The sequence below is a fragment of the Sciurus vulgaris genome, assembly GCF_902686455.1.
Source record: "Sciurus vulgaris genome assembly, chromosome: 14".
In the NCBI taxonomy this organism is placed as follows: Eukaryota; Metazoa; Chordata; class Mammalia; order Rodentia; family Sciuridae; genus Sciurus; species Sciurus vulgaris.
In genome coordinates, this window is record NC_136475.1 from 45,681,522 (window position 1) to 45,697,214 (window position 15,693).

General features: G+C 37.1%; 1 protein-coding gene across 3 annotated transcripts in view; it reads right to left on the reverse strand.

Moving 5' to 3' along the window:
* Positions 1-15,693, reverse strand: part of COMMD1 (copper metabolism domain containing 1) — a 142,534-nt gene that overhangs the window by 122,308 nt on the left and 4,533 nt on the right. Inside the window, exon 1 of one of the 3 annotated variants that reach the window (XM_079109740.1) lies at positions 7,528-7,790. The exons of 1 other annotated variant lie outside the window; for it this stretch is intronic. Coding sequence is in view for 1 of the 2 variants with exons in the window: in XM_079109739.1 (XP_078965865.1) it covers positions 8,042-8,218 (177 nt within the window). In the remaining variant the exon portion in view is untranslated. Of the gene's footprint in view, positions 1-7,527; positions 7,791-8,041; positions 8,229-15,693 lie in introns of those variants that run through there. One more of the 3 variants, XM_079109739.1, reaches the window with a different exon arrangement.

A 15,693-nucleotide genomic window follows, 5' to 3' on the forward strand; every position in this document is an offset into this window, starting at 1 on the left:
CTAGAGAAAACTGGACTAAATTCCTAACACTGAAGAACTGCATATGAAAAAACTCAGAGTGGAGATGAATGAATTTTTAAAAAGTAAAATACAAAAAGTTATACAAAAGCAAACTCCCCCTTATGTTTGAAAAACTACTTGGCTAAACACAGTATTTTGTTCAATGAAAAGAGAACTACTGGAAATTAAAAACAGGATCAGAGCTAGGGTTGTGGCTCACTAATAGAGTGCTTACCAAGCTTGTGTGAGGCACTGGGTTCCATGCTCAGCACTACAAAAAAATAAATAAAGGTTCGCACACAGCTAAAAATATTGAAAAAAAACATTTTTTTAAAGGATCAAATGAAAAATTCAAATAAAAGGTTAGAAAACAAATTTGAGAAAGTCATTTATCAATAAGTGCAAGCAAAAACAAAGAAATGGAAAGTAGAAAAAAGAAAAGAAAATTAGAAGATTGTCTATGAAGGCCTAACATTTGAAAACCTAGAATACTAGAAAGAATATAGGGGAAAAAAACTAAGAAAATAATCAAAGTAGTAATACAGTTGATCCTGGGAATCTGTGGTGATTAGTTCCAGGACCCCTGCAGATACTCAAATCCATGAATGCAGGCTGGGAAGGTAGCTCAGTCGGTAGAGTGCTTGCCTTGCAAGCACAAGGCCCTAGGTTCCATCGCAGGCACCACAAAAAAAAAAAAAAAAAAAAAAAAATCCATGAATGCTCAAGTCACTTTCGTAAAGTGGCACAATGTAACCTAAACACAATACTTTAAATAATCTCTAGATTACTTACAATACCTAACACAATTTAAATTCTATGTAAATAGTTGTTACCCTGTATTGTTTAAGGAATAATGACCAAAAAATAAAAAGTCTGCACATGGTCAATGCAAAGGCCATATTTTTTTTCTGAGTATTTTTAATCTACAATTGGCTGAATTCTTGAATGTAGAATCCAAATACTCAGAGGGCTGACTGCACAACTTTTCCCACAACTAAAGGTCATCAGTCTCCAGACTGAAAGGACAAACAGTGGCCTGAATAATGAAATTGTAGTCACACACCAATGACAAGGAAACAAAGGATAACAAGAAAATGGTAAAAGCTTCCAGAGAGACAAAGACAGGTTACATTCACTGAAAACAATGCCTTCAAAATTGTGAGTCAGTTATTTGACAACCTAGAAATATATTCTCAAACTACTTAGTGCGAGACTAGAAATAAAGGCATTTTTAATAGTAAAAAAGAAAATTACCCCCCATATGCCCTTTCTTAAGGAACTACTTGAGTACATGCCTCAGGATCTGACAAGAGATAATGATCCCCAGGAAGAAGGTGGAACTGTTGCGCTAACACCTTGGCCTGATCAGGTCATGCTTTGAGACTGAATTTGTCATCAAAGTAACTTAAAATTAGAGTCCCAGAGCAGCCAAATCCTGACTCTGGAAAGAGCCCAGCCAGTCATATTCACAAGAAGCTCCTACTTTTAGACCAGGGGCTGACAATCAGAGCAAGGAAAACTAGTTCCATGCTATTTCTATCTTTTTCTTTCAGTCTAATAAGCAGACCTTTTTCTTTTTTCTTTTCTTTGTTCATGTTGTACAGTAGACTAGGAACTGCTCTACTGTAACTACTGTCTTAATGTCTACATTCTCTGGGAAACTACATGATTCTCCAGGACAGAAACTACAGCTTCAATGTTTACTGCTGTGTCCTAAGTATAATGCATGGTGTATAGTTAAGATGCTTAATAAGTACTTGTGAGATGAATAAATAACAAAAATATTAATACTGATTATTACCTCAGTAGATAATATTAGATATTCTTTTACACATCTCAAATTTCTATAAATTAATGTAATTAAATAATGTTTACCACAAGGAGTTCATAAGATGGCTAAAGGGTTGTAAAAAAAATATATTAGGAACAGCAGCACACCACCTGTGGTCCCAGTTCTATTTATTCATTTATTTTTGTACTGGGGGTTATACCCAATATAAAAGGTCACTTTACAACTGAGCTACATACAGTTTTTTTTTATTTTTTGAGACAGGGTCTAAGTTGCTGAGACTGGCCTTGAACTTGAGTTTCTCCTGCCTCAGCTTGGGAAGTCTCTGGGACTACTAACAGATGTGTGCCACTTAGCCCAGCTCAGGTGTTCAAATAATTCTTTGGGTTTTTTTTTTTTTTTTTTTTTTTTTAGTTATAGGTGGACACAATATCTTTATTTATTTTTTATACGGTGCTGAGGATCTAACCCAATGCCTCACATGTTTCAGGCAAGTGCTCTACCACTGAGTTACCCCAGCCCTCAAATAATTCTTAAAATCTTTTACTATTATAATTATAACATCACATTTCTGATTTTTTTTTTCTGTAATATTTAAACTAGCTTTCATATGTTGGTAAAAACTTGATTCTAAGGCTAACAACATTAAATTTTGTTATTTTTAATTACACTAACAAGCATAAATTTTACATTCTTTGAACATGAACAAAATTTTCAAATATAAATTCTATGTCTTACTAAGAATGCATACTTAATACTACAAAAACATTAATGAGTTTTTTTTGTTGTTGTTGTTGTTTCTGTTAATCACAGATTTCAAATCTTAAGAACAAGTTAGTACAAATGATGCTGGGAAAACTAAATATCCACATGTAGAAGAAACTGCAAATTAGTACAACCACTTTGGAAAGCATTATGGAGATTCCTTAAAAGACTAGGAATAGAACCACCATATGACCCAACTATCCCAGCACTCAGAACAAAAGTGAGCACACTACAATAATAAAGGCACATCACTGTTTACAGCAGAGAAATTCACAATAGATAAGTTATGGAACCAGTCCAGGTGCCTATAAACAGATGAATGGATAAAGAAAATGTGCTATATATACACAATGGAGTTTTTACTCAGTTATAAAGAAGAATGAAATTATGGCATTTGCCAGTAAATGGATGGAACTGGACAACATCATGCTGGGCAAATTAAGTCAGAGTCAAACTCAAAGTTCAAAAGTTTTCTCTCATATATAATCTAGAGCAAATCAAGGGGGGGGGGGGAAAGGGAGTGAATCCCACAAAAGTAGAAGGGAGATCAGAGCAGTAGAGGAAGGAGACTGAGAGGGAGGGAGGAGAGACAGGAAAAGGGAGAAAATGTGGAAAGAAAATGACAAAATTATGCTATGTACATATATGAATGTACCAAAGTGGATTCCAACTTTATGGAGAGTGATTTTAAAAAACAATAAACAAACAGAAGGCAAACTGAAGAATAGAAGAAGGGGAATTAGAGGGAGGGAAGAAGAGAGGAAAAAGAGGACTGAAATAGAGCTAATTATATTCCATGCATGTACAATTATGTCACAATGAACCCTATTATTATGTATAATTATAATGCACTAATAAAAAGTTAAAAAAAAAGAACAAGTTAATAAAACTTGTCAAGAGACCCAAGGAAGTACCTATTTCCAATTTTTAGGTATCTTTCAAGTAACCGACTTATAAACATAATTTACATATATGTAATTAAACATAAGTTACATATATTATAAACAGATGTTTGAAGCAGGAGTCAGCAAACTGTTTTTGTAAGCACTCAGATGGTAAATATTTTAGGCTTTAAATGCCACATGATATCTGTCACAACCACTCAACTGTTATTGTGACTAAAGCTGCCACAGACAAGATATAAATGAATGAGCATGTGGCAATGTTATAATAAAAACTTAAGAAAAGCAGGCCCCAAAAGGGTATATATAGCTCAGTGGTAGAGAACTTGCCTTGCGTATCCACCCACTGGGTTCAATCCTCAGTATCATAAAGCAAAATAATACAGCCAAGGCTAAGGTTAGAGCAGGGGGAAATGGGAAAAGAGCACCAGATCACATTAGACCCATGGGCCATGGTTTATTGCCCCCTGATTTGGAGTACTACATTTTCCAGCTCTCCCAAGTAGTATAGGGTTTCCTTCTGTGTTGCCCAGGCTGGCCTTGAACTCCTAGGCACAAGAGATCCTCCTGCCTCAACCTGCCATGTAGCTGGTACTATAGATGTGCCACTGAGTTCAGCAATAATTATCTTTATAGTGTAATCTCCACATTTAAGTACTATCCATTCACTTATTGTACAACTTTTTTATTAAATGCCAACCACATGCCAGAAAGAGTATTAGGAATAAAGAAGAAAAAAATAAAGTCCTGTCCTCTTAATACTTACATTCCAATAAGGAAGTCAACAAATAAACAAGCTAATAAGCACAAAATATAAATTCAGATAGTGCTAAGTATGAAGAAAAAGTACAGCAGGGAACAAGGGTGAAGGCAGAAAAATAAGACTCTTTAGACAGATCAGAGAAGGACTCACAGGACAAGACGTTTAGGTAAAAAATGAAGAAAATGCATCCATATCAATATCTGAAGGAAGAACACTGCAAGCATTTGGAATAGCAATTGGAAAGGCCCTGAAGAGATTCAGGACTGGGGTTGTGGCTCAGCCAGTAGAACACTCACCCAGCACATGTGAGGCACTGGGTTCGATCCTCTGCACCACATGAAAATAAATGTGTCCAACTACAACTAAAATATATTTTAAAAAAAAGAAAGCACTTAAAGATAGGATAATCCATATACTAGAAATCAGAAATGAGATCAGAGAAATAGGTAAGGGTGAGATCACATAAGAACTTGTGAACTTATGGTAAAAGTTAAGGGTTTTATTCTAAATTGTATGTAAAGCCATGAACATGAAATGGTTGAGAACAGGAGAGTAAGAAGGTATGACGTACATTTTAAAAGGATCATTGGTAGCTATGTGGAGAATAGACTGTAGTACCAGGAATGGAACAGAAAGGCCAATCCACAAGCCGTTGCATATATTTCTAAACTACTATAATAGAATCTATTTGCCTAGTATAAGCATGGGCCCTGGGTTCAATCCCAGAACCACAAAAAAAATTTTTAAACAAAATAGGATACAAATGTATTTTTAAATTAAAATTATAGAGAGAAATAGAATGACTAAACTGAACTTAGTACAGGAGTGTATCAATCAATAATAGATGAAACTTTAAAATGTTTAATAATAGAAAATTTCACCAAGAAAATAAAAAATCACCACCACCAGAGGGCAGCAGTGACCAAAGAAAATAAGGGAACAAAAGATGATCTATCCTCACACCTAAGATCTTTCTTTAGAATTTTAGTAAACCAGAATTAGACATACCCACAACTTTAAAAGCAACAGCAAATAAAAGAGTATGAAAACTCATAAGATGCTGAAATTATAAATGTGAAAAAATTATATAAAAATAGCAGTGTACATCAAGCAAAGTACTGTATTATATAGGATGTCATCTACCGAAAATACCACTCCCAATTCATTTATTTCATTGTTCCTGGAGTTACCCAAAAATAAAAACCAAAGCAAGTGATTTGCCTGCTGCACACATGTACAAGAGGAGAAAGTGTCTGTCCTTTTATGTTTAACTAGGCTGGGGGTTTAGCTCAGTGAGGGGAAAAAAAAAAATGAAGGCTATTAACATTTATGATACTGAGCCAGAAGAGTCAGTACATTGTGCCTATAACCCCAGTTACACTGTAAACTGAGGCAAGAGACTCACAAGTTCCAGATCAGCCTGGGGAGTAGAATACCCCTGGATTCAATCTGCATTGCGGGGAGGGGCTGACACTGAATTTCTTGGTGGAGGTCACGCATCCATTCCTTCCTTTTCTCCTACCCCTATAGTTCCCCTCCATTTTCAGTTTCTTCACAGACTGCGATTATCCTGCAGATGACTGAAAGCTATGAACTCTGATGTCACCTATATGTAAAAATGTATACTTTGCTTAAAAGCAGGAATAAATATCAGCAGGATTAAAGAGACAAGGGTTGTTTGACTTTTCTTGCCTCCTCCGCCAATGATCGAATTGGACTATTCACCATTTCCCAAACATGCTTTACATTTTCCCACCCCACCTCCATTTTGTTAACCTAGAATACCCTGTGTAGCTGGCCCCTCCTTTTAGTCTTAAAATATTCTTCATTGCCAGGTGTGGTGGTGCAAGACAATAATCCCAGCAACTGGGAAGGCTGAGGCAGGGGAATCACAAATTCTAGGAGAGCTTGAGCAATTCAGTAAGACCCTGTCTCAAAATTTAAAAAAATAAATAAAAAGGATTGGGGATAAAGTTTAGTGGTAGAGTGTTTGCATACATGTGTGAAGCCCTGTGTTCAGTCTCAACACCACCAAAAAAAAAAAAAATTTCACTTTCTTCAAGAGCAACGAAAATGGCATCCTCACGAAGCCTGTCAAAAAGAATTCCTCTTTACTGTCCACAACTGCTTAATCACATCTTTGTTTAAAAATACTATAGCATTCCTGCATCATGCATATTTGTGCATGTTCCCTCTTGAAGATGGACATTCTATCTCTGCTCAAAGACTTTTGTTTAAACACATTTGTTTTTCATGTTTCCATAAAAATTAAGACAGTTAACCTTCAGAACTGCTTTTGAGATAAATGAAGATTAAAAGTAAATGTCATCCTGAGCCTGTGGTCTCAGTATTAAGTCAAACAACCAAAGACTTTCTTCCTTGGTTTCTTAGACCAATCAGTTGTGGCAAAGCCTGCCCTATACAGGCACAGGCAAATTTTCTAGCACCTTCTCTCAGAACCAAGAGAGCCATGCCAACTTTGCAACCCAGAATCACTCAGCAAACTTAAGTATCCTGGATATTATTTGGCAATGTATTTAAAAGAAAATAAAGGAGAACGTTTTCAGGCAATCTCTTCTCAGAACACCCACAATTTTTATCTCATGACAAAACCAAGCACCAAAATGTTCCACCTAAAACGTAACAGCCCCCAATATATGAAGATCCTAAGACCAACTAAATATGACTACATGCAGTCCCTTATTCTCATCCCCATAAGCATAGTAAACACTCAAAACTCAGTTAAGATGTCAAATTTTCTAGAAAACCTTCTCTGATACTTAAAGTTACAAATTAACAGAAATAGAAGGATTTAAGAGTGGTTTATGCAATCCCAGCTACTCCACAAGTCAGGCAGCAGGATCATGAATTCTAGGCCAGCCTGGGCAACATAACAAGACCTTGTCTTCAAAAAGATGAAATGGGTGTTCACCATGTTTTTGCAAAAAACAAAGGAAATAATATGTAAAATGATTAGTACAGTTCCTAACACATACAAGACCCACCAAAAAGTCAATATTTTTACAGTCTATTTCCAGAGTACACTTTGGCACTAGATGTATTCCTATGACTAATTTCTTGGTTGAAACCAGAGTTGTCCAATACTGCAGTAAACAACCACATGTAATTACTGAGCATTTCAAATGTTATTAATTAGAATTGATATGTGCTTTAAGTGCAAAATACAAGCCAGATTTCAAAGACTCGGGGAAAAAAATGACAAATTCTTAATATTTTGTATCCTGATTACATATAAAGTGATAATATTTGAAAATACTGGGTTAAATAAAGCATTAAAATTACTTCACCTGCTACGTTTGTTTCATATATTTTTATGGGGGATCCTGATCCATATTTTGATTTCCAATTGGTAGAAATGCTCTCTTCTACATACAGTCGACTTAACAGGTGTTCATTTTGGCTAATCCACCCCTTAAATGAGCCAGAAAACAATAGCTCATTTTAAGGCTCTCAGACTTCCACAACCAAGAAAGCTGGCGAGCGACCTATTGCTCTTAATTTTTAAAAGAGCCCATAGAAAGCGGAGGAAACGGGAAATTGATAACTACCCAAAGAGAGAAAAGCAGTCCCCTGAGAGTGTCGGTCAGCCCTTGGGTAAAGTACTTGAGCAGAAAAGGGTCACCCTTAGGAAAGAGATGGGGTGACAGAACGAGTTTCTTGGATCAGAAGCGGAGCAATGGGGAGCCCATTGAAAAGAAGCCTGAAGAGGAAAGTCTTTTCAGACTGGGGACTTGGGGAGAGTCCGAGGGCAGAGAGGAAGGGGCTGGGCTCCACAGCAGAAGCTTCAGGGAAACGCAGTACCTTAAGAATCCCCCTCATCTTCGCCAAAAAGGGACGGAACTCCTCGGGCGGCACCTCTGGATAGAGCTGGCTCCGCAACAGCTCCTCAGTGATGCCTCGGTGGCCGTGGAAAGCGTCCTGGGCCAGGCCACTCAGCAGCCCACTCAAAGACTTGCCTCCCTCAAGCTCGCCCGCCATAGTCTACAAAGGCCCCGCCCCCCAACAGCTGAAAGGCGGCTCTGCAACGGCGGCCGAGAGAAGTCTAAATTGCCCCAGCAAAGGCACGTAGGGAACAGAGCAGCGTTCTACCTGGGGTAGGTGATGGCAGTTCCCAGCTTTGCTCTGTAAAATCCATCCCCTTGGGCTGGGGAGATTGCTCAGTCGGTAGAGTTCTTGCCTTACATGCACGAGGCCCTGGGTTCGATTCCCGGCACTGAGGGAAAAAAAAAAACCCCATCCCCTTAGGATGGCACCACTGGCATATACATTAAATTCCAAGTAGGCTTACTTTGTTCCCGGTGATTTCCTTCATCACTCCGAAGCCTACTCAGGATGATCACTGATGGAAATCCCTTCAAATAAGAGTTTCAACTTTTTGATGGCTGCATCTCAGTCCAGGACTTGCCAGCCCATTAACTGAATAGAACCTACCACTCGGCTCTAGTTACTGCCTGAGCCTTATCTATGGACCCCTGTCCAAGAAAACTATATCTTGATAACATAATTGGTTTGCTTGCGTTGTTGATTGCCTTTTATATACATGCATCTCATGATGCCAGCTAGACTAGTGGCTCTGATAGTGTTCCCTTCCATAACAAATATTTTGCTAATGCTGCCTTTGCTATCCTGAAATGCATTGACAATTTAACTTCTTATTAATGAAATTACAAAAATTCCATTTATTTCTCAGCCGTAAAAAAATGAAGAACCAATACATGCTAAAACATAAACGAACCTTAAAAATACACTAAATTAGTTCAAGGCAGGCGGGGTGGCACGACTGTAATCCCAATGACTAGAGAGCCTGAAGCAGAAGGATCGGGAGTTCAAAGCCAGCCTCAGCAACTTAGCAAGAGTCCCTAAGCAACTCAGTGAGACCCTGTCTCAAAATATAAAATTGAAAAGCCTATGGATGTGGCTCAGTTGGTTAAGTGTTCCTGGGTACAATCCCTGGTATGGCAAAAAGAAAAAAAATCCAGTATCTGGCTATATGAAAAAAGGCCAAATATTGAACAATCCCTTTATATGCAATGTCCAAAATAGACAAATCCATAGAGACAGTTGCCAAAGAATGGAGGAGAAGGAAATGGGAAATATATGAATTATCTCTCTAAAAATCAATATAATGACCTGATTATAATTTTGTATATTAAAAAAGAAATAATTTATATGAATTATAATGTGTGTTTAGACACAACTATACTAGGTGACTAGAAGACATATAATGTAGCCAGATGTCTGCATCTTTTTTTTTCCAAAGAAATATAAAACAGCGACTTACAAAATATGTGAATGTATCTTAAATGAAAAAAATCTCTTCAGGAAAAATCAAAGACTCCTCTCACGGATGACCGATACTGCATTAATGATTTGATTAAAAGTATATGAGTCCTGGGCATAGTGGTGTACACCTGTAATTACAGCGGCTCAGGAGGATCACAAATTCATAAGCAAAACTCAGCAACTCAGTGAGAACTTGTCTCTTAGATAAAATAATTTTTAAAAGGGTTGGGGATGTGACTCAGAGGTTAAGTGTCCCTGGGTTCAATCCCTGGTATAAAACACACACAGGCACACAAACAAATCAAACAAACAAAAATAAAAAGTGTACTAGCAATGGCTATAGATTTTTTTAATTAGATCTGAACTATCAACATAAATACTGTTGGGGAGGAGTGTTTTAAGCCCAAACTCCAATATTCCCATTGTGTCTTATCCTGTTATACTTTGTAAAAATCTTAACACACAGATGCCTACATTTTTTATGTAGAACTACTTCTGATTTCTGTGGATGCAAATTGATACAAGTGTGCAGTGTTGGTGACTCCATAGAGACATCACTTGCTATTGGTAACAATGATATTCTGAAACAAAGATTGGTAAAGTTTACCAAAAACTAAAAGTTTCTGTCACTTAATGCAGTAATTACAAACCTGCAAACATGGAATGTCTGTATATATTAAAACCAATCTAAAAATACATCGTTTTTATATTAGGTTTTAGGCTCAAATAATTAGGTTTTAGGCTCAAATCATAACACAGGGTTTTTACCTAGCATGGCAGGATGTCTCTCAAATCCCTGGCCTCTGTTCAACCTGTGCTATCCCTACTTTTCCATTAATATGACAACTGAAATGCCCCTTTCAGGGCAATGTTAGCCTATTAAGAATTACTAATCTAGACTGCTTTAAGTTTATCTGTGGTTTTCAAGATAGAAGTTTGAAGGCAAGATATTATAATAAAAAAGATCTAATATATTTCTTTCCCTAGAATTAATTTTATTTTTATTCTTGCAGTACTGGGGATTGAACCCAGGGGCACTTTACCACTGAGCTACATCCCCAGAACTTTAATTTTTTTTTTTTTTTTTTTTTTTTTTTTTAATTTTGAGACAGGATCTCATTAAGTCGCCCAGACTATCCTTACACTCCCAATCCTCCTGCCTCAGCCTGCAGAGTTGCTGGGATTGCAGACATGCACCACCACAGCTAGCTTTATAGTGTGTATCTCTCAATAACAGAATGGTTTTTATTTTCTTCTTTCTGCTTACCTGATTTTTCTAAATGTCTACAATGTACATGAAATGCTCTTGTAATGAGAATATAAAATAAATATTATGTTCTAAAAAATGTTTTTTGTTCCAGAAATTGAACACATGGGCACTTAACCACTAAGCCACATCCCCAGCCCTTTTTATTTTGAGGAACAGAGTCTTACTATGTTGCTTAGGGCCTCTCTGAATTGCTAAGGCTGGCCTGGAACTTGCAATTTTCTTGCCTCAGTCTCCTGAGCTGCTGGGATTATAAGTGTGTGCCACAATGCCCAGGAGTATGACCTAAAATTTAAGAAGAAAAAATTTTGGTGCTGCTAGAATCAAATTCAGGGCCCTGAACATGTTAGATAAGCACCCTACAACTGAACTACATCCCCAACCTCTAGAATCAAAATTCTTTCAAAGTTTTAAAGAATATCTCTATTCTAAATTATAGAGAAAAGTCTACAGCCATACCACCCTGGGCCTGATCTTGTCTAAGTTACAGAGAAAAGCCATGAGCCTTATATAATGATTCTTAAACTTTTTTATATCATCAGATCCTTTCAGAATCTGATTAAAGTTTCAGATACTTTCTCCCCAAAATGCAAGTACACATCAAATACAGTCTAAAAGTTCTATGGATTAATTTGCTTCTCTTAAGTCTTTCTATAAACTCCTGAGTTTTCCATGGGTCCTAAGAACTCCTTATTGGTACACCTAATTCTAAAACAAAATAGATTTTTTTCCTTTCTGGTGCTGATGATGGAATGCAGGGCCTTGCACATGATAAGCAAGCATACTACCACTGAGCCATACCCCCAGCTTGGGATTACTCTTTTAGAAGCAGGGAAATAAACTGTACATTCTTATCATTATTTAACTCTTAGTCAAATGTACGTATAAGAGAGGCAAAATTTTACCTCTTCCCTCTTAGGTGTTTTAAACTGGGCCAGAAAATTAAACTGACATAAAACGGATTAACAGAAAAAAGTATAAAAATGTATTTGATGTAAATTTTACACAATGTGGGATGAAGGAAATGAATGTGGCAAGACCTAGACACTTTATCAGTTTGAACAAAGAAAAGCAATTGTGGAAAGATAACTGGACTAGTCAGAGAAACTAAAGAAAAATAATTATTTTTAACAAGATCTGGGTTTGTTTTGTTTTTTGTTATAGGTGGATACAATACCTTCATTTTATTTTTATGTGGTGCTGAGGATCAAACTTAGGGTCTCACACATGCTAAGGACACGCACTACCACTGAGTCACAACCCCAGCCCTTAACAAGACCTGTTTGTCGAAAGTTTTCCCAATCTCCACTTCCTGTCCTTGATAAGAATCTTTCTGGTATACAGGGAGGACTTCTTGTCTTCTGTATAAAGCTTTTATCTCCTGCTTTGCGGGAGAAAAGGAGGCAGCATCTGAGTGCCCTTCTGGCATCTATTTTTAAATACTTTTACTCAAAATAGTCCTTATGCCAAAGTGGCATGTTTTGGGGTGACATATTCTCCCACATTTGACTGGACATGCCAACTGCCTACCAGACCCATTGCAAGTTCCAAAACACCAGTTAATCAATAAAAGAAATTTATTCCTATGCCACCAGGGACTGCTACTGTCAAAACTGCTATTAAAGGGTGGTACCAGCGGCTCAAAGTACAAAGTTTTCTTTCATTAAATTTCAAAACACTATGTTTTGTAGATAACAAACCTAGGAATAGACCTAATAAGGGAATTGCCAGAAGCAATTCAAGAACAAGAAAAAGAGACCAAATCCTTTGTTCAAAGGGAAACCCCAAACAGGTAAATAGCAGCCCTCCCTTATAAATATGTTTCCCTTTCATTGTGGCCAAATACCTTACCAATCTAAGTTTCATTAAACAATTGGTTCCGGGCAGGCAACTGGTGTTTTTATAAACATTAAAATATATACTGTGAAATCACGTGCAAATGCAAGAGTTCAATAGTTTTGTAGTAAACTCTCTGTGCCCTGTCCCATGACTCTTTTCCGATTCTGACTTTATCATCATTCACCCTCCTCTCAACCAGCCACACAACAGATTTTAGTTGAGAGCTTTCTGCCAGAAATTCAGTTAGGCTCCAGGAGATACGGAAATGAATGATAGTCTCTGCTTCAAAATTCTATATTTTGGTAAGGGAAAGTTATATGTAAAAAATAACTAAAATACAACAAAACAAACTAAGGAGTTGTTACTACTTAGTACCTAGAAATAGCTGTGGGGTTTGGTACTGCCCAAAAAAGAAGAAATTGGGCTGATTGGGGCTGGGGAGATAGCTCAGTCAGTAGAGTGCTTGCCTTGTAAGCACAAGGCCCTGGGTTCAATCCCCAGCACCAAAAAAAAAAAAAAAAAAAAAAAAAAAAAAGAAGAAGAAATTGATTAACTCAGTTTGAGTTGGTCAAGGATGGGCTTCATGGTGAATTGCCAAACATATTGCAGGTGAAAAAGCATGTCCCTGTATATAGAGGCAGGAGACAGAGTAGTGTCTTGAGGCATCTGTAAATAGTATAGCAAGAATAAAGCCAGGAGACTGGGGGGATAGCTCAGTTCATAGAGTGCTTGCTTTGCGGCACAAGGCCCTGGGTTCGATCCCCAGGAACGTAGGGTAATAAATCTGAAAAGAGACAGGCTCTAGAATATATAGATGGAGTGTTTACATATAATGCCCATTTTTATACTTGGTCATGAGTTGTTGTGTTGATCAAAATAGCTTTCCTGGCAAACATTTGGAATGAAACTGTCACAGAACAAAATCATTACTTTGCATATTTTTAAGTATTTTAATTCAAATGCAGACTCAAAGATTAGAAAACAGTATTGATTTTGGAAAGATGTAAAACATTTGGAAAATCTAGTCTAGTCTCAGCCTTGGTTCAAGTATCCAAACTTTTTTTTTTTTTTTTTTTTTTTTTTTTTTTTTTGCAGTGTTGGGTATTAAACCCAAGGCCTAAAACATGCTAGGCAAGTACTCTACCACTGAGCTACCCACTTATGCCCCATTTTTTCAAAAGAAACATTTTTGGGGGGAAAGTACCAGAGATTGAACTCAGGGGTACTTGAGCACTCCACATCCCTATTTTGTATTTTATTTAGAGACTGGGTCTCACTGAGTTGCTTAGCACCTCGCTATTGCTGAGGCTGGCTTTGAACTTGTGATCCTCCTGCTCTCAGCCTCCGGAGTTACTAGGATTACAGGCATCTGCCACTGGGCCCAGCAAAATCCAAACCTTTTCTTTTGGAAAATTTCAAGGAATACCAAGTCAAAAGAATAGTATAATGAGCTCCCACATCCCCATTATCAGCTTCAACAATTACCAACATATTGACTATCTTTCTTCATCTGTACATACATCCACTTCTCTCCCCCTTTGCTATTTTGTAAAACCCCATATATCATAAGTTCATCTGTAAATATGTCAGTATGTTTCTGTAAAAGAGGTTTCTTAAAAAATACTCACGTGGGATGTGGGGCTGTGCACCAATGGTTCCAGCTACTCCAGAAGATGAAGCAGAACTGCTTGAGCCCAGAGTGTGCAGCCAGTCTGGGCAATACAGCAATATCTCATCTCCTAAAAAATTTAAAAAAATATAAAGCAACAATGGTGTACACCTATAATCCCAGCTACCCAGGAGGTTGGGAGCATAGCAAGTTCTAGGCCAGACTGAGCAACATAGAACTTGTCTCAAATGACTAAATGAATAAATAAAATCATTTTATTAAAAGTAATAAATTAAAATAACATAACCATAGTACCACATAAAATAATTTCTTAATAATCATTAAATATCAATCAGTATTCAAATTTACAATTATCTCACATTTTAATCATCTACATATTTAAATAGTAAATTGCCATGTGTAATTATTTAATGTCAATTGAATTTTGCAGTTATGTCATTGTAGTCTTCAGTCCCAGGATTTGTTTAATTCTTTTTTATGGTTTTTTCATTAACCTTCTCACTTTCCTAATTTAATTAAGTCATCTATGTTTTCTTGCCTATCTTTGAGCATCTTTAAGATGCTCATTTTGAATTCTTCTCAGGCAATTCAGAGGTCTTTATTTTTTTTAGGATTCATTACTGGAATATTATTAATTGCTACCTTTGTGTGTTTGTGCTGATATACAAAATATTAAAAAACTGGGTCATTTATAAGGAATAGAAATTTATTTCTCACAGTTCTGTTGGCTGTAAAGTTCAAAATCAAAATGCTGGAATCTGCCCGGTGTGGTGGCACATTCCTGTAATCCAGCAGCTCAGGAGACTGAGACAGGAGGATCGCAAGTTCAAAACTAGCCTCAGCAAAAGCAAGGTGCTAAGCAACACAGTGAGACCCTGTCTCTAAATAAAAAACAAAATAGGGCTGGGAATATGGCTCAGTGGTTGAGTGCTCCTGAGTTCAATCCCTGGTACCCCCCACCCCAAAAATGCTAGAATCTAATGAGGGCCTTATTACTATGTCCTCACATGGCAGTAGGTGGAAAGGAGAGAGGGATGAACTTTGTGTCCTCACAAAGCAAAAGAGAGTGAACCCACTCCTATAAGTCCTTTTTATAGCAGTATTGGTGAGTAGCTTCACCCTCATAAACTAAACACTTTATAAAAGGCCCCACCTTCTAATACTGTTGTATTGGAGGATTAAATTTCCAACACATGACTTTAGGTGGGCACAAGAACATTCAAATCTTAAAGGTTTCTTTTGCAGGTGTCATGTCTGTCTAATAGTTATCCATGGATATTTACATTGGTGTCTGTGTATTTAAGGTAGCAAATACCTCTTCCAGTCTTTGTAGACTGGTTTCAGCAGGAAAAGGCCTTCTACTATTGGATCCCTAGACTGATAGGATTATCTTTAGGATTGCAGTCAAGTGGAGTTGGAGCTAAGTCACAGTGG